The sequence below is a fragment of the Muntiacus reevesi genome, chromosome 16 (assembly GCF_963930625.1).
Source record: "Muntiacus reevesi chromosome 16, mMunRee1.1, whole genome shotgun sequence".
In the NCBI taxonomy this organism is placed as follows: Eukaryota; Metazoa; Chordata; class Mammalia; order Artiodactyla; family Cervidae; genus Muntiacus; species Muntiacus reevesi.
This window is the reverse complement of record NC_089264.1, coordinates 29,881,642-29,908,487: the sequence shown is the minus strand read 5'-3', so window position 1 is coordinate 29,908,487 and position 26,846 is coordinate 29,881,642. Positions and strand designations below refer to the sequence as shown.

The 26,846-nt window shown below is 36.5% G+C and overlaps 1 protein-coding gene across 1 annotated transcript in view; it reads left to right on the top strand.

The window, feature by feature from the left end:
* The window catches only part of GRID2 (glutamate ionotropic receptor delta type subunit 2), a 1,506,291-nt gene that overhangs the window by 1,108,329 nt on the left and 371,116 nt on the right, over window positions 1-26,846 (top strand). The window contains 1 exon segment of the mRNA XM_065907436.1: window positions 12,940-13,041. Within this exon segment, the coding sequence (XP_065763508.1) occupies window positions 12,940-13,041 (102 nt within the window).

Sequence of the window (26,846 nt, the reverse complement as noted above, 5' to 3'; positions counted from 1 at the left end):
CAGTGGGGCTGGATCACCTGTGCGCCACATGGTGTTGACTGATATTACTCAGCTGGGGCCAGAGAATCCAAGATGGTGTCACTCATGTCTGGTGCCTTGGTATTAGCTGTTGACTGGTGTTCTTTAGGTCTCTTCCATGTGGCTTCTTTTTCTTTCCACATAGTCTGTCATTACTAAGTATTCTAGCCCATTCCTTTTTGAAAACTTGTTTTCTGGCTTCTAAAAATGGGGAAAAGAATGATACAAGATCTCTTAAGACCCAGGCTCCAGCTCAGATCACATGTCATCGCTTCTACCTCATTCTGTTTGTGAAAGAAGTCATAAAGCAAACCCGGAGCCAAGAGAGGGAAATGGACCACACCTGTTGATGAAAAATCACTATGCATGCACAGGCATAGGAGGAATTATATGTGGCTGTCTTGCAATCTACTTATATAATACTCTGTCTTTTCTTTCTTTTTACAATGCTCTGCTTTTTCTAATAATTTTCTTTGACGTCCACCAGTCCTTTATCACAGATTACCTCTCATCTTTAAATACTTCTAATTTATATCATCTTTTGGGAATTATGAATATGTGGAATTTCTTGTAGCTTTTTTCTTTTAAAAAAATTTTATGCTTTATTATGTCAAAAAGATCACAGACTTTTGGATGTAAAAGATGATGTGCTTTATATTTCCTTGTATCTCATAATACCAGCACAGTAAGTTTTTGATAAATTAGTATCCTCTTGATTATAAATGTTGAGTGACAGAGAATAATGTGTTTAGACTATGTACAGTGTTGTATTAGAGTCCACTAGATTGTCCATTGCCAAATCTCTTGCAGAGTATTGTGATTAGTTAGTCCTAACCTTTTCCAAATACCCCTGCATTTTCCCGTGCTTTTCGTATATATGTGGTTATAGGTAATAATTGCCCATGGAAGTGTATCAGAGGAGTCCTATTTAGAAAAGAGCAATTAGAAAAACACATAAATCCACAAAGTAGTATCAACTCTTTTTTGAAGTATACTAGCATTTTAAAACATTCCTGATTTATGGAAGTTTCAATTGCTTGAATGTTTGTAATATTTTACAATGAAATAAAGATTATATTCCAAGCTAGTTAAGAATGCTTAGAGGCATAGTCAATCATTTGATGATTCACAGCTACCCAGGAAATTTAAGCACTCCACCCTCATTTTGCACATAAGCACAGATCTGATTAAGTGGGAGCTTGAAAGGAAGAATTACACGGTGACCTGGACAAAAGTGTCATGTCAGCATTAGCATCAGATAAACTGATTGAAGTGGCTGATTGTACTGCTTATAGTCAGAGTTATTTTGGAAAATTTGAATGAGAAATCCTCTCTTGTCCATCACAGGAATGACACTGTGTATATATCCAGTCATGTTAAACAATTGTAGAATCACAAAGCTAGACAGGATTTTATGAGATTAGCTGATCTATTCCTCACCTCAAGATAAAACTTGAGTGCTGCAAAATACTCGAGGCACTGAAATTTAATTTATTCTTTGAGAAAAATAAGACTCATTCATTCATTCAACAAATATTTGTTATGTGTGAACCATATGGGTGCTTACTTTGCATCAACAAATAAACCTGGCTGAGATCTTTGCCTTTGTGAGGCTTTCAGTTTAATAGGGGGATATAAATGATTCCATGAGTTTCCCCTTTGTCAATAACAATAATCCTTACTTGGTTTTAAATGTTTTTTAAATTGATTTGCTCACATGACAAAAAAAATCTATCCACAAAGTAAACCCAATCACTAACAAGTTGTGAGTTGTGAGAAATGAGTTTGGAATTCATTTACATTAACAAACCATTTCACTTTCAGATGAAAATGCTAAGATTCAAAAAGTATGATTCTTATTTGGAGTAAAACCTACTAATACCCAATCCAATGTTCTTTACTGTTTGCCCTCCTTTCAAAAATATCTTTCTTTTCCTACATTGACTTAGTTATAGAGTGTATTCATACAACCTAGAACAATGTCCATATACTTTAGCTATAAATCCATGTGCATGCTAAGTTACTACAGTTGTATCTGACTCTTTGCAATCTTATGGACAATAGCCTGCCAGGCTCCTCTGCCCATGGGATTCTTCAGGCAAGAATACTGCACTGGGTTACCAAGCCCTTCTCCAGGGGATCTTTCCAACCCAGGGATCAAACCTGTCCATATCAGGCAGGTTCTTTACCACTAGAGCTACCTGGGAACCCCATGTGACAGAAACCCAAAGTGAATAGTTGAGACAAAAAATAAAAAGTTGTTATAAGGAAATTTCAATTTCTCAAGGACTCCACAACACAAATAGAGCTAAACTGGGGAAACGAGCACTCAAAATCCATGAGGACTGTCTTTAAGCTCCCTTGATGTTTTATTTTCTGAGAAGTATCTTGCTACTTGAGGTCAGAAAGACATCGTGTTTCCGGGGCTATACTGCCTGAGTTTAAATCTTCACTATTTCACTTGTTAGGTGAATGACCTGGTCAATTAAACTCTCTAATCTCAATTTTCTTATCTATTAAAATTAGGATAATTATAGTGGCTACATAAGATTACAGCAGAAAAGCAAATTAGGTGGTATCCAAGACTTGGGACAGTGCTCACTTCATAGGAAGTATCAGTAGACGTGAACTACCCTTCTAAAGTGAGAGATGCCAAGGCTGAGCTGGGAGAGCTGCCCTGCCAGTGTGGGTGCAGTGGATTAAGACAGCAAGTTGAAATGCAAGTAGGAATTAAGGCTTTACTCTCTACTGCCATAGGAGGTTCCAGTGTTATTTGCTCAGTCGTGTCTGACTCTTTGCCACGCCATGGATTGAAGCCCACCAGGCTCCTCTGCCCATAGGATTCTCCAGGAAAGAATACTGGAGTGGGTTTCCATTCCCTTCTTCAGGGGATCTGAGTGACGCAAGTATCGAACCTGGGTTTCAGAAACCCTGCCAAAGGAAAAGCAAGTCTATAAAAAGAAAGTCATTGCTTCCCAAATGTTTGTCTATAGGATGACACTGAGAGAAAGTTGGTGTAACAGCACAGATGGGATGGGGGAGTTGTGTCGCTGCTGGAGGAATCCCAGTCAAGAGGATCAGTTTTATGGACCTGAGTGCGGAATGGAGGGGAAGGAAGAAAGGAAGGACTAGGAATGGACAAGTACTGAGTGTTATTTAATAATGAAATAACATATTCTCAAGGTTACCCCTTTCTGTGAATAGGATGTTCTCAGAGCCCAGGGTTCCAATAGTGAGGCCTCTGAATAGAGGCTCCTAGGCTAACAATGCAGATACAAATACAAGTATGGTGGGCCAAAAGGCCTGAGTTCTTGACTGAAATTCCCTTCAACAGACCTGTCAGGTAAAGCCTTTGTAATTGCCTATGGTCAGGTTTAAAAAAATCATATATAGGTTTTTAGCCAGGGGCTGGATTTCTCAAGAGCCTTCTCTGTTCTCAGGAGGGCTTTCTGCTAGATGGGTAATGTTTCATTCTCCAAAGTTTCAACAGTTTATATTTCCTGGGTATACAGTAGATCTCTTGTTATTGAGATGGAATAAGTACATGCCTTAAAATGAGGCCTGGAATATAGAAGCACCTTTCATAGGCTATATACTATTTTTATTATTGCTATTGTTTTCTATATAATTGTTCCAATTATAGCTCTAATATGACAACTTATTCTCTACAGACTTAGGTAAGATCATAATTCCTCATATTGAAGGTTTTTGAAAAGCATTCCCTGATCTTTATGCAGAGTTCACCCATTTGTACCCAGGAAGAATGAGAGTTGCAAATCTTCCTTCTAAATTAAAACAAACATAAAAAAGCTCAGCTATTAGCTGACAGCACAGTATCTTGGCCATATCATTATGATCCTCATTTAAGACATCATTTAAGAAACAATCAACAATTGCTGCAAGATATATTAAGTTTCTCATTTAAAAACCATCTAAATTTGTTTAGTACTCAATGAAAATTGAAGCCCCACTTTGTGCCAGGAATTATGTATTTAATAAAGTGAATGATACAAAATATCAATCTTCCTGACTCCATGGAAACTTACAGATAACTGGCACAATAAATGTTAATCATATAAAATACAGATTAAAATTTTAATTATGATATTACTATAAATAGAGGAACTTGATGCTGTATTGAAAGGACCTGAGCTAGCCTGGGGGTGGATCAGATTGTCAGTGAAGGTTTACCCCAGGCTGTAAATGTTTGCATTGAGGTCTATAGGGTGAGTAAGAGTGAATTCAGTAATTCACTGAAGAATGGCAGGTTTCTAAGATTCTTCCAATCAAGTAAGACTGTATGTTTAAAACCATTGATTACCAAATTTGGCTAAACTTTGGAATCATCTTAGAAATTTTTGAAAAATACTGATACCTGAAAATTGCCCAGAATTTTTGATTTTGGGCTTCCCTGGTGGCTTGGATGTTAGAGAATCTGCCTGCAATGTGGGAGACCCAGGTTCAATCCCTGGGTCAGGAAGGAGGAGGGCATGGCAACCCACTCCAGTCTTCTTGCCTGAAGAATCCCCATGGACAGAGGAGCCTGGTGGGCTAGAGTCCGTGGGGCCGCAAAGAGTCAGGCACGACTGAGTAACTAACACTTTCAACACTTTCTGATTTATTTAACATGGCATATGGCTTTGGCGTTGGGATTTTTTTTAACTTCTCAAGTGGTTAATCCTTCAGGCAGGAGGATTATGTCTAACTCAAGAAATTTGAAGTAAGACTAGTGATTGGAGTCCAGAGAATGAGAGGGAATGTGACATGACCTGAGACTGTGACTCTAAAATATGACAAATCACAGAGGTCTTGATCGGTCATATTAGAAATTTAGTCTTTTTCTTGAGAAAAATAGAAAACTACAGAAAGATCATAGGAGAGGACATTATATCTAAATATATGTTTATGTTTGCAGTGTAGAGATTGTAAAAGCTTGGACTAGGATGCTGGCAAGGAGATGAAGAGAAATGGGTTTGAAAGTTTTGTTTTGTTTTTTAAGGACTTGAAATTGGCAGACTGGCAGTAGATAAAGTATGAGAGTTAATAAGACTGACTCCTTGGTTGCTGGCTAGTGGAACTGGTAAAGGTGAATTATGAGCCTACTCTTATGATATTTGAGGTGCCTTTGAGGTATCTAAACAGATAGTAAAGAGAGGGTAGAACATAAGGATACATCTGGGCATGAGGTTTTAGGTTGTTTGGGAACAAAGATCTAAAGTGCAATAACTTTACATTAAATCATGCAAGTTCTGTAAAAATAACTGTTTTACTGGTACAAAACACTATCGTAGAAGGCATTGGGCACCTGCAGATCATTAAGATGAGGACATAGGAAAGACTGACACATCTAATGTGGTTTTAAAATGAAGATCCCCTTTAAAACATCTCAAGGTAGCACGGAATGAAAGAGAAGAAATCCAACCACTTTTATCAGATCATAATCAGTTCAGTTCAGTCGCTCAATCATGTCCAACTCTTTGCAACCCCATGAATTGCAGCACGCCAGGCCTCCCAGTCCATCACCAACTCCCGAAGTTTACTCAAACTCATGTCCATCGAGTCGGTGATGCCATCCAGCCATCTCATCCTCTGTCGTCCCCTTCTCCTCCTGCCCCCAATCCCTCCCAGAATCAGGGTCTTTTCTAATCAATAAGTGCCAAAATGTTATTTGGAAGAAAATTCTGATCAGAAAGAAAGAGAGAGCTAGTTGAATTTTAGTATGGAGCAATTGTCCTGAAGAATCACAAAAATTGCCAGAGATACAATATTATATAGTTGAACACAGTATCAGATTGGGGATATTTTGGTTTTTATTCATGTCAAACTGGAAAGCCCAAAATGTAGAATATTAAAGAAGACAACAGGAATTGTAATATATGCATTTCATTTATCAGATCTCTATTAGGACTAATCATGTACCAACACACCAAAGCTATGATAAGGAGTAGGACTACAACAGCAAACAAGGTAAGTGTTATTCAGGTTCAGAGTTTATTGTCTGCTATACTACTTAAAACAAGAAAAATAAAAGAGCCTGTTTATTTGAGAAAGTGTCCCTAGTTAGCTTTTGCAAAGGAAACCAGTAAAAAGGATGCCTTTAGTCAATAAGGTTAAGTAGCCATTTTATGGGATTGCATTCCCTGGGTGTTAGATCAAGTTTTAGAGTAGTGGAAATTAGGATTTAATTGTTCTGGGGTTAGGCAGGACATCAGAATTGTATAAAGCTTCCAGGTAATTCTAATGTGCAGCCAGAGTTGAGAACCACACTTTTGAGGTATGTTTCATCACTGAAACAAGTGAGTGACTCCAGATGAGAAGTCTGGGAGAGGAATAAAAGCATGCTGATTACACAGGAATAATAATAATGAACAATTCTCTAATCTTTGTGTGCCAGGAACAATTCTAAATATTTAACATATGTTAAGCCAGTTATGAGGAAGTCATTTTTATTCTTCCCATTTGAGAGGGATCAGAGCCCCAGTGGCCAGACCCGGCAAGTATCAGGGCAGGTCCTTGAACACATCTGGTTCCGGAGTTCCTGATTTTAATTGCTATGCAATATTTTCTGTAAATATTATGTAGTAGTAATTTTACATTGAGAATTATAAAAGAAGGGAAGACATAAAATAATGACTGCCGCTGCCAAGTCACTTCAGTTGTGTCCGACTCTGTGCGACCACATAGACGGCAGCCCCCCAGGCTCCACCATCCCTGGGGTTCTCCAGGCAAGAACACAGGAGTGGGTTGCCGTTTCCTCCAGTGCATGAAAGTGAAAAGTGAAAGTGAAGTCACTCAGTCGTGTCTGACTCCGCGACCCCATAGACTGCAGCCTACCAGGCTCCTCTGTCCTTGAGATTTTCCAGGCAAGAGTACTGGAGTGGGTTACCATTGCCTTCTCCGATAATAATGGTAGAGTATCATTAAACCATCTTCCTTGGGGGCTCAGAGGGTAAAGAATCTGCCTGCCATGCGGGAGACACAATCCCTAGGTTGGGAAGATCCCTGCAGAAGCAAATGGCAACCCACTCCAGTATTCTTGCCTAGAGAATTCCATGGACAGAGGAGTCTGGCAGGATACAGTCCATGGGATCACAAAGAGTTGGTCACGACTGAGTGGATAGAGATATAGATCATTAAACCAGTCAAATACCAGTTGATGACTGGAAGTGGTTATAATGCAGCCATAAACACTTTTGAACTACATTTTATATATATTTATATAAATATACAAGTAAATTCATGTATATGTTTAATATACATATTCCATGTTTATATTCTTAATTTATGGAAATCAGTTAACAAGTCTGTCTTGTTGTACATGTACATTGTTACATAGTCCAGAAGTTTTTCTCTTCAGCAGCAGGCAGGGAGATATAAGCTGTGGAAACAGGTAATTTTTTTTTTCTGACTTTTCATTTTCTCCTGAAGGAAACTCAAGTGCTAAGGCTATTCCATGTAATCTAAAGAATGACTCTTACTTCATGGTAATGACCAAGCTGTAGGAATAAAATCTTAGGAGGAAGTAATCATCCCCCAGTGAGCAAGTCTAACAAATCGAACCTATTTTACAGGTAGAAATACCATAAAGAAAAGTATCATTGGAAGGATTACTGACACACTGCATTTCTATGCATGTCAAAGAAAAAAATTCCAATTTAACTCTGTAAAACATGTATCGGAGTCAACCTGCCACATGTATTTTTTTCTTACACTTTCTATCCCATTACAGAAATAATACCTACCAAATAATGCTGTGCATTTCTAAATGGCTGGCTTTCAGCACTTTGCCCAGCTTTTGTTGTTCCCTCTCTTCCTTTGAAGGCTGAGAAAGCAAATGTAGTTTTTGGGAGTGCAAAATCCCCAGTGTTGTGGATATTTTGTGTCCTGAAGCTACAGTGCTGTAACCTGTCTTGGCTTGTTGCCTATGAATACAGTGTAATACATGTAGGGAATTGTTTGGTATTCAATTAAGAGCTCTCTTAGCTCCTGTTATTAAAGCTACAAACTAGTGAGTGTAAAATTGAAGTTGAACAGTTCAGCTCTTTTTGACATTGAAACACTGCCTGAAAAATAGTGATGTAAAGCCCAAGTCAAATGTCACCCTTTAAAGCCCATGGAAAAACGAAAAGTGGAAACATTGAGGGGAAAGAGTAAATGTCTAAAGCTTGGTCATCTCCTAATGACACAGTACGTAATGTTAGGAGCATCCTACTGTGCCCATGAACATACATCACCCAGTTTGTCGAACACAGATATTACATTGATTTGAACAGAAAGCTGCAAGGTTATTATTGCTAAAGCGTCAATGAAGGAAATAATTAAAGCTTTAAACATTTTAAGATTTTAAAATGACTTTAGGCAATCACCAGAAAACACTATAGGAAATCGATATACTGTAATTGAAAGGAAATTGAATTGGTCTTTATTTTTTAATCCCTTCTAAATGTTCTCTAGACGGTCAGACCATGGAAGATAATGCATCTTGTTTTGCCATCAGCAGTGCAACTTTCTGTAAATCTCATGTGCTGCAGGGCCCACTTTTATTATTTTTATTTAGAAAATGCTCAGCCAAATAGATTAGTATGAAATTTTGTGTGCATTATCTTTGTTAGTCTCCGGCCTCATTGTTTAAAACAGAAACAACACAACCAGACAAAAACAACCTCTGAAGCAAAGTTAAGCTAAAAACATTTCAAACAATGAACCAGAGAAGTTGTTAGTTAAGTCTCACACTTAAACCTGAGTGAAATTCTAGATTCTATCTAACAATTTTCCTGTCAATCTTGCTCTGCTGCAAGGGCTATGACCCACTGTAGAGACAAATTCAGTTTGGATCTGTGTGAACCTAACCCATTTTTATGGCTTATTATTGGAAGGAGTTTTTATAATCAAACAGAATAGCTTGAAGTGAATCTCAGGGAGAAGCTTGGATATGAGCAGAAAATAAGGAATCTCAACCCTTGAGCAATCCTTGAAAAAGATGTATAAAATCAGCATTTCCATTATAATGGAGTAATAATGATACCTTCATCATTTGGTGGTTTTGAGAAATAAATTAATCAATATATGCACAGCTCCTGTGGCTCAGATAGTAAAGCATCTGCCTACAATGTGGGAGACCCAGCTTCAATCTCTGGGTCGGGAAGATCTCCTGGAGAAGGAAATGGCAACACACTCCAGTATTCTTGCCTGGAAAATCCCATGGATGGAGGAACCTGGTAGGCTACAGTCCCTGGGGTCGCAAAGAGTCGGACACGACTGAGCGACTTCACTTTACAGATGATTAGTACATATTTCACTGCATGGTGAGCTTTCCTGGTGGCTCAGCAGTAAAGAATCCACTGCAGTGCAGGAGATGCAAGAGACATGGTTCGATCCCTAGATCAGGAAGATCCCCTAGAGAAGAAAATAGCAACCTGCTCCAGTATACTTGCTGGGAAAATCTCATGGACAGAGGAGCCTGGCGGGCTAACAGTCCATAGCGTTGCAGAGAGTCAAACATGACTGAGTGACTGAGCATTCATGCATATGTACTATGTATGTGTTATAGTTATTTTTATAAAAATGATGATAATGGTGATAATACGCCTTTTAAAAAATATCAATTAAGACTTTGGGATGGTCATGTACACACTGCTATATTTAAAATGGATAACCAACAAGGACCTCCTGTATAGCACATGGAACTCTGCTTAATGTTAGGGGGCAGCCTAAAGGAATGGCAAAACACTCCAGTATCCTTGCCTGAAAGACCCCATGGACAGAGATGCCTGGTGGGATACAGTCCATGGAGTTGCAAAGAGTTGCACATGACTGAATGACTAAGAACACACACATATGAAAAGCCCCAGTACCATGGCTGACACATAGAAAGTATTACAAAAAATGTTTTTTTTAAAAAGTTCTATTCAATGTAGAAATTAGTATTAATTTCTTAATAATTTCTTTGTTATGACTGTGTTTATATGTGATATTCTTTATTTCTAGTTTTCCAGAGAGTCTGTATCCTGAATTTCTCTATGTCAAAATTCCATCTCTAGTTTTTGGTGACCACAGCTAACATTTAGCTAATATTAAGCATCAGAACAGGTGAATATGAAAGGATATCTGAGTTGAGTAAAAAAAAGTTAACAGTCTTAAAATCTAGACTGCTTTCATTAAGAACAGCAACTACTTTTCAACTTTCTAAGTGCTATAATTCATAGACATGTGAAAAGGATGGCAAGAAAGAAGAAAGAAAACAGAAAGGTGAAAGAGCTTCATAAAGCAAAGGAGAAAATTATATGTTCTGTAGTATATATGAGAGAATCTGGCCAAACATTAAAAAAACTTCATATCAACTTATTGATCTGCCCACCATGCACACACTTGATATTAAAAATAAACCTCCAAGGAAGGACTTTTATTGGCTCGGGTCAAACAACCAATTACTAACAATTGCTAAACCAGAGAGTCAGAGTCATGAAAAAAGTAGGGGGATGAAAAAGGGAAAGCAGTTGTCTAAGGATGAAAAAAGAAAGCAATTCTCCAAAAGGTGGGATGGAGTTAGTGGCCATGCATGGCCACTGGAAGAAATCAGTGTGAGTTAAAAAGCAAAAAAAGTGAAAGACAGAGAGAGGAGAGAGAGAAAAAAGAAACATTATATATATACATGTATATATAAAATAAACAAATACTGTTTAAGTCACTGCCAAGATCAGAAGATAAGATATAGCCATCTCCTCTACTTCCTCCAAATTCTCTTTCATTATCAATATTTCAAACCCCCCAATACTAGAGTACTTTAGAATTTTTAAATCATTGACTGCATTTAGTTCTGTTTGAAGGAAGACATAATTAAGAAGAAGCTGGAAATTATCTATTTTTAATTGTTTATCCAAAGCATTATTGAAACAAACTGCTTATCAGGTTTTGTTGTTATTCCAGTAGTAAATATTTTGACTAGTTAATACACCAAAATGCTGTGTTCAAGTTGGCACTAACAAATGTAATTTATTTAGGAAGACTGGCAGTAAGTTCATCAAACTTAAAAAACAACTCCAAGAGAGGAAAAAAAAAAAGCCCTGTGTTTACTTTGGCAGTTGAGATCCACTAGTCATGAATAAGATGATGTCCTAAAAGCTATTCATTTACTTAGAATTAGGTAATGTAATTGTAAAAGGTGGATAGAGAAATGGAAATTTAGCTTTTCACTTTGTTTTAGATATTTTTCCACCAATATCATTTGCTCTATGAAATTAAACTCTTCTTGAAGAAGTAATTAGAAAAAGTGCACATCAATGAAAATAATTGAGGATTGACTGGTTGACCTCAGAAGAGAACAAAAACTCAAAAGAAATTTCATAAGGTTTTAAATTTGGCAAGAGGACTACAATATCTCTGATAATTAGACTTTCAACACATTTGGATTTGCTAATTGGATCTAAGTTCTAATTAGACTTTTATGTAACTAAAAATGACACATCATTGTATGAATTTAATGTGCATTTACAGTTGAAACCAACAATTAGCAGCTTTTTCCAAATTATTTTAATACAGAAAAAGCTGCCTTTTTGCTTACATGTGATAACCCCTTCTCTTAAGATATATTGTGTACATTTTAGTTTTCTTAATTAAGCACCTTTTGAGGAGCTGAAAAAGAGACATGAGTTCTAATAGGAAGCACCTAAATTGTTTGTTTGTGAGGAAGACTTGCTGGTATATTGATGACTTCAGAAGCTTCAAACAAAATGCAATACAAGGAAATAATACAGTCTTTAACAGGAAACAGCACGAATAACCAGGTGCCCCTATAAACCATTCAATTGATCAAAACAGTCTCTGAATATGACTAAAGTTCTGTTATATTTTTAAAGCATGCAAATATGGAATAAGTTCCCAAATGGGAAGGCTCATGGGGCTGGTATCGGGATTCATGACATGGTGAAAGTGAAAGTGAAGTGGTCACTCAGTCCTGTCCGACTCTTTATGACCCCATGGACTGTAGCCTACCACGCTCCTCCGTCCATGGGATTTTCCAGGCAAGAGGACTGGAGTGGGTTGCCATTTCCTTCTCCATGACATGGTATATCTTCCCAAAATGTGTGTTGCAACAACCTCTGCAACTTCACTTCTTGAGCAGTTATCTGCTAATTCAAATCACAGCATCTCTCTTTCCTCTTTATTTTTGAATTGAGAGTCATCCATTTTTATCCCATTGCAATTTATAGGCAGTAATTTTAAAACTAGTAGCCCTCAGATTTTAATGTTACAAGAGATAACAACTACATAAGAATGTAAAATTACACCAGTACTTTGGAGAGCAAAGAGCAGTAAATCATTGCGAGACTTTAAGGGAAAGACTGCTGCCAAAATCTCCCATGTAGATTGATAGCACTGACAAAAGAGGCAAATTGCATTGTTTTATGTACTGTGGATCTCTGAAAACAAAAAAGCCTTATACATGTTTTCTTTTCCTCCAGTAAAAACTGTAACCTCTCTAACCACATTAAAAACCAGTTTTTTCCCCAATAAAAGCAATGTGAGATCTAATTAAAACCATTTAAACTGTAAGAAAATCTAACTTGTGCAGTAATTGATATATTAGAACAGGCATTATGCTAGAATTATATGTGCTATTATTTTTCTAATTAGTGTATTACTGAGACTGAATTATTGTTGTATTTATAACTCCTCATTAAGTCAAATGTCTTCAGTGAGTCCCCTAAAGCCCGCTGGATAGTGTCATATGCCATATGATATTTAAAAGCAGTAAATAGCATTTTTGATTGCTTCATTTGCTATTAAAAAGGAAAAACTGCACAGGACCTTTTCTGTTATCATTTATTCCAAGATTTATCATGCAGTCCTCTGAAAGGTCTATATATAGGTGATTGGACGGTTCCTCAGGCAGAAAAGTGACCAAGCTATTTTATCTTTCAGCTTGGGTGCTGGAATCCTGTCACAGGGCTGAATGGGTCCCTGACTGACAAGAAACTGGAGAATAACATGCGTGGAGTGGTTCTACGCGTGGTGACTGTTCTGGTAAGTCTGGTCTCAGCCTTGTGGTTTTGGCTTCTAATACGTTATTTTATGCTTCACTTCCTTATGTTTTATTAACTGATGTCACAATATTAGAAGAGCTTTTAGCAAATCCGGACTATGCATTGTGTGGTACTTGTAGTGATCATATTTTCCAGCCTTCAATTTGTGTGTCAGAATCGGGCTTTTACATACTTTTCCTTTAATTACAGTACTAATTTCATAACTTTCCTGGACAGCTTAGACCAGATTTCTATCCTTCTATGGTTTTCTACACATGATAAGATGGACTCATCTCTCAGGCATCCTCTCACTGAATCTGATGGTCTGTGTAAATGAAGATAACCATGCCAAACAAGGGTGGATTTGATCAAACCCAGTACATTCAGTAACGCTGAAACATTGGCAGACTAAGACAATACTTTCCTGGAAGTACCTACTTCAAAGTGAAGCTCATTCTATTGTTTAGTAATTATTTATCGAGTCTCAACTGTATTTAAGCTCAGTACTAATCCCTGGGGATGCTACTAATTAAAATGGACAGATATGATTCTGTTGTTTTGAGTTTATCATCCAGTGATTCTGTGGCTATTACATGGGATTATACGTGTGAAACATTTATTATAATTCCATTTTGTAGAAAAAGCAATAAATGGTAACTGTTATAATTATTCTAAATATTATTATTTTCTCACATGATATGTAAATAAAATGTTAATAGAAATAGTCTTCAATAGCAAAATGCTCAAATTGGTGCTGTCTAAATAGCCAAAATGGAAGAAGACATGCATTCTCCCTGCCTATCTCAATGTGTTTAACCTCATGCTACTTTATAATACATTTCAAAAGCAAATAACCCATAGTTATTAACTTCAATTTTCTTCAGAAAAGCCCACTTGTTTTTAAATTTGAACAATTCTTTCTTATAGGCTAAAAAAATCATAGAATTAGCAAACATGAGAAGTGGTCTTTTTTGATGTGTTGATGCTAATTGAATGTTTATCAGGATTTATAACAGCGATGACGGCCCTTTGTACATTGTTTAATACAAATTAAGCAGACTCAACATAATTTCATTGTCTATAAGAAGGACCTGTGATACTCTCTATAAAAAGAAATTTAGACGATGAGTCTATCTTCACTTTTTGTGCCTATAATTTATTTTTAGCTATTGTTTTAACAAGATTTTCATTGTTTGGCAAATAATTATATTATGAGTACTTGAAAACTTAATTGTACAGGTGCTTCTGTACATACTCAAAAGTGTAGCTATGCATTTTCACTGATGTGTTAGTGTTTTTTTAAAAAGGTATTTAAAGTATTGCTCAGTTCAATTGCTCAGTCGTGTCCGACTCTTTGCGACCCCATGAATTGCAGCATACCAGGCCTCCCTGTCCATCACCAACTTCTGGAGTTTACCCAAACCCATGCCCATCGAGTCAGTGATGCCATCCAGCCATCTCATCTTGTCGTCCCCTTCTCCTCCTGCCCTCAATCTTTCCCAGCATCAGGGGCTTTTCCAATGAGTCAATTCTTCGCATCAGGTGGCCAAAGTACTGGAGTTTCAGCTTCAACATCAGTCCTTCCAATAGAACACTCAGGACTGATCTCCTTTAGGATGGACTGGTTGGATCTCCTTGCAGTCCAAGGGACTCTCAAGAGTCTTCTCCAACACCACAGTTCAAAAGCATCAATTCTTCAGCTCTCAGCTTCCTTCAGAGTCCAACTCTCACATTCATACATGACCACTGGAAAAACCATAGCCTTTACCAGACAGACCTTTGTTGGCAAAGTAATGACTCTGCTTTGTAATATGCTATCTAGGTTGGTCATAACTTTCCTTCCAAGGAGTAAGCATCTTTTAATTTCATGGCTGCAGTCACCATCTGCAGTGATTTTGGAGCCCCCAAAAAATAATAAACTATAATAGTCTCTTTTCTAGTGATTAACATGGAAGCTCAGGTGAAAACCACAATAAAAGAAAATATATGTACTTTGCTTTTGCCTTTGACATACATATTTTAGGCAAGCTAACCTCATTTAGTAATTAAATATATATCTAGTACTTACAGTATGATAGAGTTATTTGGCAATGGGTATAAGATGAATGACACATATACTTATATGCATATTTATACCTCAAGTTATACATAGACTTTTGCTGGGAGGTGCATATGTAATGAAACAGCTGAGATTTATTTAATACTAACTATGTGCAGACACCACCACACCTAGGGACACCAGTCCCTAGGTGTCTGGAACTAGGAAGGTGAAGAGGAACTAAAAAGCCTCTTGATGAAAGTGAAAGAGGAGAGTGAAAAAGTTGGCTTAAAGCTTAACATTCAGAAAACTAAGATCATGACATCTCATCCCATCACCTCATGGGAAATAGATGGGGAGACAGTGGAAACAGTGTCGGACTTCATTTTTTTGGGCTCCAAAATCACTGCAGATGGTGACTGCAGCCATGACATTAAAAGACGCTTACTCCTTGGAAGAAAAGTTATGACCAACCTAGATAGCATATTAAAAAGCAGAGACATTACTTTGCCAACAAAGGTCCCTCTGGTCAAGGCTATGGTTTTTGCAGTGGTCATGTATGAATGTGAGAGTTGGACTGTGAAGAAAGCTGAGCACCGAAAAATTGATGCTTTTGAACTGTGGTGTTGGAGAAGACTCTTGAGAGTCCCTTGGACTGCAAGGAGATCCAACCAGTCCATCCTAAAGGAGATCAGTCCTGGGTGTTCATTGGAAAGACTGATGTTGAAGCTGAAACTTCAGTACTTTGGCCACCTCATGCGAAGATTTGACTCATTTGAAAAGACCCTGATGCTGGGAGGGATTGGGGGCAGGAGGAGAAGGGGGTGACAGAGGATGAGATGGCTGGATGGCATCACCGACTCGATGGGCATGAGTTTAAGTAAGCTCCGGGAGTTGATGATGGACAGGGAGGCCTGGCGTGCTGCGATTCTTGGGGTCGCAAAGAGTCAGACATGACTGAGTGACTGAACTGAACTGAACTGATGTGCAGATACTCTACTGAGTTGTTTCCATGTATGATCTTATTCAGTCCTCATATTATTTTCAATAAATAAATAGTATTATGATCCCAAGAATCTGGTTGAAGGAACTGAGACATACAGAGGCTGAAAAAAATGTGGACAATTTTACAGATCATAAGCAGCAGAGAATTGAGATTCAAATCGAAAAAGTCAGACTCTAGATCTCTTTAACTTCTTCCTCCTTAACATTGTATTTACTCCCTCTATTCCTACTGTGATAAGTGTGAGAATTGCAATAGCTATTGGATTTTCTTGAGAGGTAGAAATGCTTAACTCTGAATAAGATGAAAGTGAGTTTTACTGGGAAAGCTTCATAGAACCAATTATTTTCAATTCATTTCTAGGCCAAGAAAAATGATTGCTATTTTGTGCATGAAATGGTATTGCCTCACACAGTGTTAATACCTGCGTGCCCTATTCTCACCTTTGTGGCGTGTAAATGATCCGTTTTCTTCAAGCTTAGCCCTGCACTAACCCTGAGTGTGCTTAGTGAGAGGAGATATGGAAAGTCTGTTTCCCCAAAGTCTTCTGTGGTACGATATGGATTTATGAGTTGGTGCCCAGTTTAGCAAAAGGTTGTTACACTTATCAAACTTCCTCAGTATACAGTCATTGTACTTAATAATTTTTCAGGCTTTCTGGTTTTCCCTGTAATTCCTATTTGAATGGAAAGCAGCCATGACTTTCTTATTTATTTCCTGTAAGACCCTTTCCAGGTGTAGCTCCTACTTATATGACCTTGCAAGCTTCTTCCACCCAACACTGAGAATCACTCTTCCCTAAGACCATGCAGCGACTTTAAAATCATGGTGTCAACTAAACCTGAAACTCAGAATTCTATATTGGATTTTATTCAGTCACCTAAACAGTAACCGCTTGTATTCCAAGTATTTACCACTAGCCATTTCCAGAGAGAGAAAGGGGGGGGGGGGGTGTGGGAAATCATGTGTAAAGGCTGTGAGAGGAGGTCTCTTAGCCTTTATTCCATTCTAACTAATCTAGTCCCAGTTATCCACACACACACACCACAGATTCTTTACTTTTTAGGAAAGTAATGTTATCAAAGACACACAGGTTAATAGAATTGATTTTTCTTACTTAAGTTTTGAAACTCCCATTCCCATCACTGTATCTTCTTCATACACTTGAAGAAGATAATCTAATATTTATCTTAAACTAAATAATTCAACACTGTATTGTTTATGATGCCAGGGGCAAGTGAATGGGACTCAAATGGTTAAGTAAAGAGAATTAAATGAAGGGATTATTAACAAATAATGCAAATTAAGTTGAATAAATCAACAAGGGTGTTGAAGTGCCAGGGCCTAGATGTGCAGCAGCCCTAAAGACTGATGTGGTATGGGAGAGAGTCTGGCAAAGCTAGAGCCACGGAAGAGAAACTGCATCTTAGAAGTAGTGACTTTGGCTATAGGAAGAGGTTGGAGGAGAAGCACTCAAATCACATTCAGGCAGCAAAGAAATGGAGAGGTGGGGTGCTCCAAAGTCACTCCTCCCATCTTTCCATCTACTTCCATCATTTCCAATTGCAAATCCAACCAGAAATCAGAGGGCAGGGGAGCCCAAGTAATGAAGACCATGAAGGTCTTCTTCCTAGGTCACAGCGCAGGGCCGTGAGGAACTCAAGGGCAAACAAGGAAAAACCATCTTCAGCATCTGTTATTTGATCTGACCTGTTAAGAACTTTATGTGTGTTAACTAACTGAATTCTTACAAAAACTCTACAAGATATACGCTAATTACATTAAAGAATGAAAACAGAGCTCCAAAGAATTAACTAAATTTCCACGTCCATAAAACTAACAAGAGCCAGAGATGAGTTTCAAGCCCAAAGATCCTGATCCCAGTGGCTGTGTCTTTAGCCTCTCTAACATTCTGTCTTTGGAATCAGAATGAATGCTTGTTAGGTTTAAGTTAAATGTAACTTTTGGGATTACAGATGTTATTGAATTCCGTAATTTAAAAACATTTTTTTTAAATGGTATTGCATAAAGATAACTTTATTTTCAGCCATCACCAAAGCCATATAAGTTTCTTAGAAATGGAGGAAAAGAAAGAATGTCAATAAAACTCCTGCCAAACTCTGTTTCCATATTTGGTCTACTGATCTCTACTGCTTACCAAGTGGACCAACTGTCTTCATATGAGGCATTTTTTAGGATTATTTTTTTCTTTTCATTTCATAAGTTGTACAACTATGGATAGCCATAAGTGTCAATTATGCCATTCAGTTTTTTCATGGTTATTCACAAAAGTTATTGGAAACATCACTGAGTTGTAAGTATCATAATAATCATGAATCTTTATGAAAATAAAATGGAAAGAAGTTTGTGACAAATGGAAGATTTAAGAAGCTATTCTGTAAGAAAAAGTACTAGATATCTGGAAAACATAAACTGGCATTTAGAAGGAGATCACTGGTTAGTAACTATTATTTTATTGATCTAGTTTTCTTAAAACAGAAATGTGGCATCTCTAATGAAACATAAACTCACTCATAAATTTATTTGAGAAGTATCTATTGAGGGCCCTCTTCTAGTTGCTTGGGGTACATGCAAAACCAATAAAGATATTGACTTTGGGGAGTTTCATTCTAGCAAGACATCCAAAGCTCCAAGAATATTTTTGAAAAAAATGAAATGCCTTTTTTCTGCATTGAATATATAATGCAATATTATTTTGCCTAAAACTACCATAAACATAATTATATAACTTTATGTAAATATGATTGGAAATTTGTGTTAGAGCTGTAGTGGTGCTTTTCCTGTATGTTATAAATTCAAAAGCATAGTTTTTCATATTTTAATATCTTTGAATCAGGATGCATCTTTCCATTGATGTCTTCTTGCAATTAATATTGGTAGCATTTTTTGTCTTTATTAGTGGTAGGTGAAACAATTGTGCATCTTACAATTGAAAACATTTTAGATGAAATAATATGTGGATGGTATCTTTACAAAATTAGTTAAGTTAATGGATATTCCTGGAAACTTAAATTTAACAAAACTGGGCATGAAGCCATGGTAAAGAGACAGACTAAGAATACTTCCTAAAGGAAAGAAATAACATAGGAAATGAAGCCAGTTTTTAAAAATAGGAGCATAACAACAGTGAAAAAAACTACTATCTGAACTAAAGCTATCACTAGACCCATAGAAATATAAACACAGAAAATATACCAAAGCAGTTTATATTAAAACAACACCACAAAAAGTGAAGTCCAAACTCTGTTGAAACAGGTAAATTTTCCCAAGCAGTCACCATGAGGAGGGTGTAGCAGATAACTACCTACCGAACTATCATATGAAGAGAATTTTCCCTTTCCTAAAATATTTTATTGTAAGTCTAACTTCTTGGGAATTATATTAAGCAGGCCTTATTTGCCTCTAAAAATGGAAATGTTATCTGAGATCAGGAAAAGGTAAAACAGTATTGTATAGTACACCCTAAACTATTAGCTTTGACTCAATAACTATCACTGAGCATTTATTATAAGCTAAGTACTGTGCCAATCCCAGGAAGGCAAAGAAAAAAAAAAATATATATATATATATATATATATATATATATACACAGTTCCTGCTCTTGAGGAGTTCCCTAGGAACCATTTTATCAACATTAGTAAGTTCTCTATCAGAAAATAGGACCTGTTGGTGAAGGAATTAAATACATTTAGCAGGAGCCTGGGAAAGAATGATGAGAGAGGAAGGGAGGGTGCATGCAACGAATGTCACAGTCTTTTATGATGTAATCTCAACAGTGACATCAAGGACCAGCTTTGTGGAGCTACAGAACAATTTGATTCCTCATTTACTGTGTTCTTTCACCCAGAACTCTTTGTAACTCTGTATTTGGTAATAGTTTCATTAGTGTTAGACTCTAAACTACATACCAGTACATACCAGTGTTTCTAAATATAAGATGCTATTATCTCTACAGTGGAACAATGATGTGTAAATTAAGTGAAGAAAAGAAAAAAAATGAGCATGAGTGATCATGAAGGCATAATTAATCAGTGTCATCAAGCTTTAGATTTTGATGGGAAATTATTTAAAGTACCCTAAGTTATACAAGGAGAACATAAACTGCAGAATCATGACTTTTAATCCCGTTTACTGTTACTTTCCTTTGAAAATCTGCTGAGAACAACCACAACTCTCCTCCTAGTGAAGATGGTGCTGCCGAGAGACTAAATTACACAAATATCTGATATTTTAAAAATCCAAATAATAAACTGTACAAATTTCTAAAAGTTTGGTATGCTGAGTGTATTGGCTCAGGAATCATGTTTGGTTTTAGGCTAGCTTTACATAGATTCTATATATTAATATGTAACTAAGAAAATACACTAAGAACAACCCTGAAATGTCATTTTGCTTAGTTTTTTGCCAAGGACATTGTCCACGTTTTTACTACTCGGAGACCTTCAGTGTTTTGAACCCCCACCAAGGTTTAAGCTTTCCTGAGTCTCAGCCTTTGAGTCACCTGAACCTAGAGGCAAATTTAGGAGCAGGAAGAGTGAACTTGACAAAAGGCTCTCCTGGGTAGGCATTCAGGGCACAGATAAGGGAAGGAAGTTTGATGGCCATCTCTTAGTGGGCCCACAGCAATGTCTGAAGAGGGCTCCTTTCAAGTATTAATAAAGTTTGCTTCAAAGCTCCAGGCAAAAATGACAACTCTGGCTGAGGACATTTCCTATGGATACTGTCTTAAATAAATTAAGCTAAAATTCTCAATAAAACTTGGTAAGTGCCATGTAATAACTACTACACTGAAAATACAATAAGCATCGTGGTTAAGAACACTGTCCTTGTAGGAATTCCACTTCTGAGGTGGCAGACTGAGAAGTTTCATAGACCCACTCCTCACCAAAGTAAGCTCCACAAAAAGCTAACTGACTGACTAGCTAAATAAGTAAGTAAATAAATAGAAGCCATTTAAAATCTCTGTAAATTTCCTAAGGGCATACAAAAAATGAAGTAACACTTAAGAAAATCTACGGAAACTCAGTAAAAACAATAGGAGTCTATAGCATCTCAACCTCCTCCTTCTCTTTCCCCTTCCACCTCATTCTCTGCCTTACTCAGCTTGATGGAAGCGCCACTCCAAGCCGATTTGGCCAAGAAGACAGGGCTCCATCTCCCTTAATAGTTTCCAATTAAGGGTTATCTCTCCTGGAGTCTGCTAGCATTTTCCATTTCCATTTCCATTGCAATCTAAATGTAATTTGAAAGTGTTAAGTCTTAAGACCATATCACCCTGAATGTACCAAATATTATCGGAAAAAGTTAAATTCCTGGTGAGTGTGACCAAGAATTTGTGGGCTCCCTTTCTCCACCTAACTATGACACATAGGATACAGTCTCTATCCCAGGTGTAACAGACTTAGGATACTGGGGCTTTGATTTCCATCACCCCACCTTGTTATAAGGCAGGGGTTCCACGCCAACTGAGGTAAGTAGAGAAGGCCAGAGGCTGCCACCCTACTCAGTACCCAGAATTGTAGCAAAGACTTTGTCCAGGGGAGAGGCAGTCCATAGCAAAAGAGAATGCTTAAGCATTTTCCAATTATCTGTAACAGAGCATGGGGAATTTCAAATCTATGGCTCCTCTTAATTAAAAACAATAAGCATAAGCCAGCTAGTTCACCAGGGAAAGTCAGAAAAAAAGATAGCTAAGAATATCCCTCCTGAGGTCAGAATAAGTTTTAAAACCTAACTTCAAATATGACCCCTACCAAAATTTAGTTCCTTCAAACTACTGAGCAAATCCGAGGAACTGCTGAAAACAGTAAGGCAATCAACCAGTAATCAGTGAAGTTTATCATTTAATGACTTTAATGACTATGATACATTTGAATACAGACACAAGCATCCTCAACAAAATGCTGAAAACTGAATCCAACAATATATAAAAAGGATTATACACCATAAACAAGTGAAGTTAATCCCAGGAGTACAAGGTTGGCTCAGTTTATGAAAAGTAATATCATATACCATATTAATAAAGGCATAAACCCACATGATCATCTCAACCTATGTAAGAAAGCCATTTAATAAAATCTAGCTCCCTTTCCCAATTAAAAAAAAAAAAAAGTCGACAATCTTGTAATGAAAGAGAAGGAATTTTCTGAACTAATAAAGAGTATATATAAACCCACAGTAACATCATTTTAATGGTGAAATGCTGAAAACCCCCTTTAAATCCCTAAAGTTTTCACTAATTCTGTTCAATATCGTGCTGGAATTTCTAGCCACCCCAATTAGGCAAGGAAACTAAGTAAAAGGATTGAAATTAGAAAGGAAAAAGTAAAACTTTCCCTATTTACAGATGACATGGTCCTCCATATAGAAAATCCTAAAGAGTATGTGTGTTAACACACACATACACAATTAGAGTTAATAAAGGCTTCAACTGCTCTGAAGTGTAAACACTTTACAAAGATCAATTGTATTTTTGTGTACTAGCAATGAAGATTACAAAAAAGAAATTAATAAATTTATTTTTATTTAAATATATCAAGAAGAAAAAATAATTAAGAATAAACAGAACAACTGCAATATTTGTACACTAAATGATACAAAACATTCTTTGAAAGAAATTAAAACATCCTAAAAATATGGAGAGATAGCATATAGTCATGGATTGGAAAGCTCAATATTGTAAAGATGCAATATTATCCAAATAGACCTACAGATTCAGTGAAATTTCTATCAAAATTCTACCTGTCTTTTTTCTTTTTCTTTTTGCCATAAGTGACCAGCAGATCCTAAAATTCACATGGGACTGCAAGAGAATCAGAATAGGGAAAAAACAAGCAAACAAAAAACCCACAAAATCTTGAAAAAGAACAGTAGGAAGACTCACACTTTCAGTTTTAAAACTTAGTAAAAAGCTACAGTAATCAAACTAGTTCAAGGAAAGACATTTAGATCAGTAGAACAGAAGTGAGTGTCCAGAATTAATCCATGTATCTATGGTTTATTGATTTTTCAACAAGGTTGTCAAGATCAATGAAGGAAAGAATAGTAGTCTTTTCAACCAGATACCCACATGCAAAAGGTGCAAAAGAATAAACTAAGATCCTTGCCTAAAATAGCATAGAAAAATCAACTCAAAATATATCATAAATTTAAATGTATACATTGAAACTATAAAATTCTTAGAAGAAAATATTAGACGTAAATCTTTGTGACTTTATTTTAGCAGTGGATTCTTAAATATAACACTCAAAGCATAAACAACCAACAAATAGATGAATTAGATTTCACTAACATTAAAAATATCTATGTCTCAAAGGATAGAATGCAAAAAAATGAGAAGACAACCCACAGCATGGTATAAGATATTTGCAGATCGTGTGTCTGATGAGGGACTTGTATTTGGTACATAAAAAGAATAAAGTTTTAAAAATGACAACGTGAAAAACATAAACCAATTAAAAATGGGCAAAGGATCTGGGTGGTTTTTCATAGAAGGTATCAAAATGACCAATAAGCATATAAATAAGATTCTCAACACCATTTGTTATCATAGACATGCAAATGAAAATCACAATATGCTACCACTTTACAACATGCACTATATACAATTGTGCATACATGCTTAGACTCTTAAGTCGTGTCCAACTCTTTTGTGACTCCATGGACTGTAGCCCACCAGACTTCTGTCCATGGGATTTCCCAGTCAAGAATACTGGAGTGGGTTGCAATTCGCTTTTCCAGGAGATCTTCTTGACACAGGGATTGAACCCATTTAACACTTCATAGCAGGCAGATTCTTTACTATCTGAGCCCCGAAGGAAGTCCTTATACCCACTAGAATGGCTGTAAATCAAAAAGACAGATAAAAACAAGTGTGGCAGAGCTGTGGAGAAATGAAACATTTGTGTTTCTGGTGGGAATGTGAAATAATGCAGCTGTTTCAGAAAATAGTCTAGCAGTTTGGTAAATGATTAAACACAAACATAATGTATGTGTTTCTACTCCAGAAATTCTACTCCAGGTATGTTCCCAGAGAAATGAAAATGTGTGTCCACACAAAAACTTGTACACAAATGTTTCATAGCAGCTTTATTTACAATAACAAAAAATGGAGACAACCAAAATGTATATCAATCGATGAATGGAAGAAGAGTGGTCTACCCATAAAATGAAACAGTGTGGCAATAAAATGTAATGAAGCACTGATAACAAGGTACTGGAGGAACCTTGAAAATATGCTAATTAAAAGCCAGTCACAGCAGGTCACATATTATATGACTCCATTTATATGGAATAGGCAAGTGTATAGGGTCAGAACGTAGATTAGTGACTAGGACTGAGAGAGATTACAGGACTGAGAAATGATGGCTAATGGAAACTGGATTTCTTTATAGAGTAATATTCTAAAACTGAATTTCTTTACAGAGTAGTATTCTAAAACTACTATGGTGGTAGCACAAGTCTGTGAATGTAGTAGAGTTGTTGAATTGTATTTGAATGGGTAAATTATATGGTATGTGAGTTATATTTCAATGAAGCTATTGAAAAAACAGACACCAGAACCAGATTATATTTAAATTTCCAGGTCTTCTATATGTGAATTTAGGCCATGTATTTAAACTCTTTATGGTTCTATTTCTTTTTTTTTTTTTAAGATGTTTTACTTTTTTTTAAGAAACTTTTTATTTTGGTGAGGGGTATAGCTGATGAACAGTATTGTGATAGTTTTAGGTGAACAGCGACGGGACTCAGCCATACACATCCATGCATCCATTCTCCCCCAAACTCCCCTCCTGTCTAGTGCTGGTCACTTAGTCGTGCCCAATTCTTCGCGACCCATGGACTGCAGCCCGCCATGCTCCTCTGTCCGTGGGATTTTCCAGGCAAGGATACTGGAGTGTTTGGCTATTCCCTTAGGCTGTCCCATAACATTTAGCAGAGTTCCATGTGCTATACAGTAGGTCCTTGTTGGTTATCCATTTTAAATATAGCAGTGTGTACATGGCCATCCCAAACTCTTCATGATTCTATTTCTTCATTTTTAAAATGCAGGTAACATGATCTGTGTCATAGAGCTGTTAAGAAAATTAAAGGAACTAATATATGCAAAAAACAAAAGACTTCTTCAAATAGAACCTGGCATGTAGGAAATACTATATCTAGGCGTTAGTTCTTATTATGCACAGAGTGTTAAAGAGAACATAAAAGAAGTATCTATCGCATGGGTAGGGCAGTGGAAAAGGCTTAAAGAATGACACAAATTAGTTCTGAAGCATGGGCAGGGACTAACACGGCATAGTTAAAAGGGAAGGAATATTCAATATTGTAAAGAATATACACAAAAGTATGCAGATATCAAGAATTTAAATTACTCTATAAGTAAGCTGCAGTATCACCTAAAGCAAATGAAATTGAAATGCAGGCAATTCCAGCAGCCTGTGTGTTAGGTGTTCTTTTTTTTTTAAGAGCTCCTTTAGAGACAATTTAATTAGAAATTTTCTGTGAGAATAAGGTTAGCATTATATAATTTAGATAATATTCATTAACAAGTTAAAAATACCATCGTTGACATCCTGATCTAGCTGGAAGATTAGGTAAAATGGATCTCATTTTTATCACTGAAGCAGTGTAATCAGTAGACATAGCTCTTTACGGTATGCATATTTTGTTGTCTCTTCTGCTGCTTATACCCAGCTCATGTGAGAGAAAAAGAGGAGAAAGCAATTTTTATAAACAGACTCTTGAGGAAGACTGGCTGAGGCAAACAATGTAATTCATAGCAACACTGAAATATGTATTCACTTCAGTGCTGAGTGAATAAAATTATCATGAGAATTGATGCATGACAATGAATTGACAATTTCTTATTCTTTCTCATCACACCAATTCTTAAGATGATAGCTGTCATGCAAACATGCAAGGATCACTACAGCACTGAGATAACCGTGCATGACCCAACTTTTCTTCCTTTTGGAAGATGAAACCTGAATTCTTAGAATAAACACTGAATAGATATTTCAGAGATACATTACATAATTCACTTCTGAAAAATATATTTACTATTTGTCTCTAGAAGTTTAGAAAGATATTGACATAGTCATTTGAAAATTCAAAGATGTAGAAACAGTAGATCTATATGATTTACATAACTTCTATAATATTTCAACCAACATCATATGAACTATATTAGACTTTACTTTTAGAATTATATATAGCACTGTATCTAAAAGAAATCCAGATGTTAAGTTTTAAGTTACTTTTTGCTAATGAAGTAGCTTTGGCATAGTTACAAAAAACACAAAACCAGTTCTATATATAATTCCTAAAAAACAAGTATAAGTAAAAATATGAAAACTAGAGAAATGCTTCTGACATAGATTTTACTTTCTAGAGTTACAAAGGAGTATATTAATGAATTAAGAACTATTAAAGATTACAGATAGTGTTACCAGCCAGCATTTAGGGCACACTTATTATTTTCAGTTATTTTAATCTCCATGGAGCCCTGAAGAATATTATTTGCAATTTGTTGATATAGCTGAGACTTAGAAGTTAAATAACTTCAAGTTATATTTGGGGCAAAAATGAGCATTGAATGCTTGTTTGGCTTCCTACCAGCCATGGGGAACATGTTGGAAAAGAGAGAACTATCTGAGAATACTTGCAGAAATTTGCTTAGGGGGTCTTTTTGAGTCTTGGCTGAGTAATAGGTCGTATAACATACAGAGAAATTCTGCAATGCTAG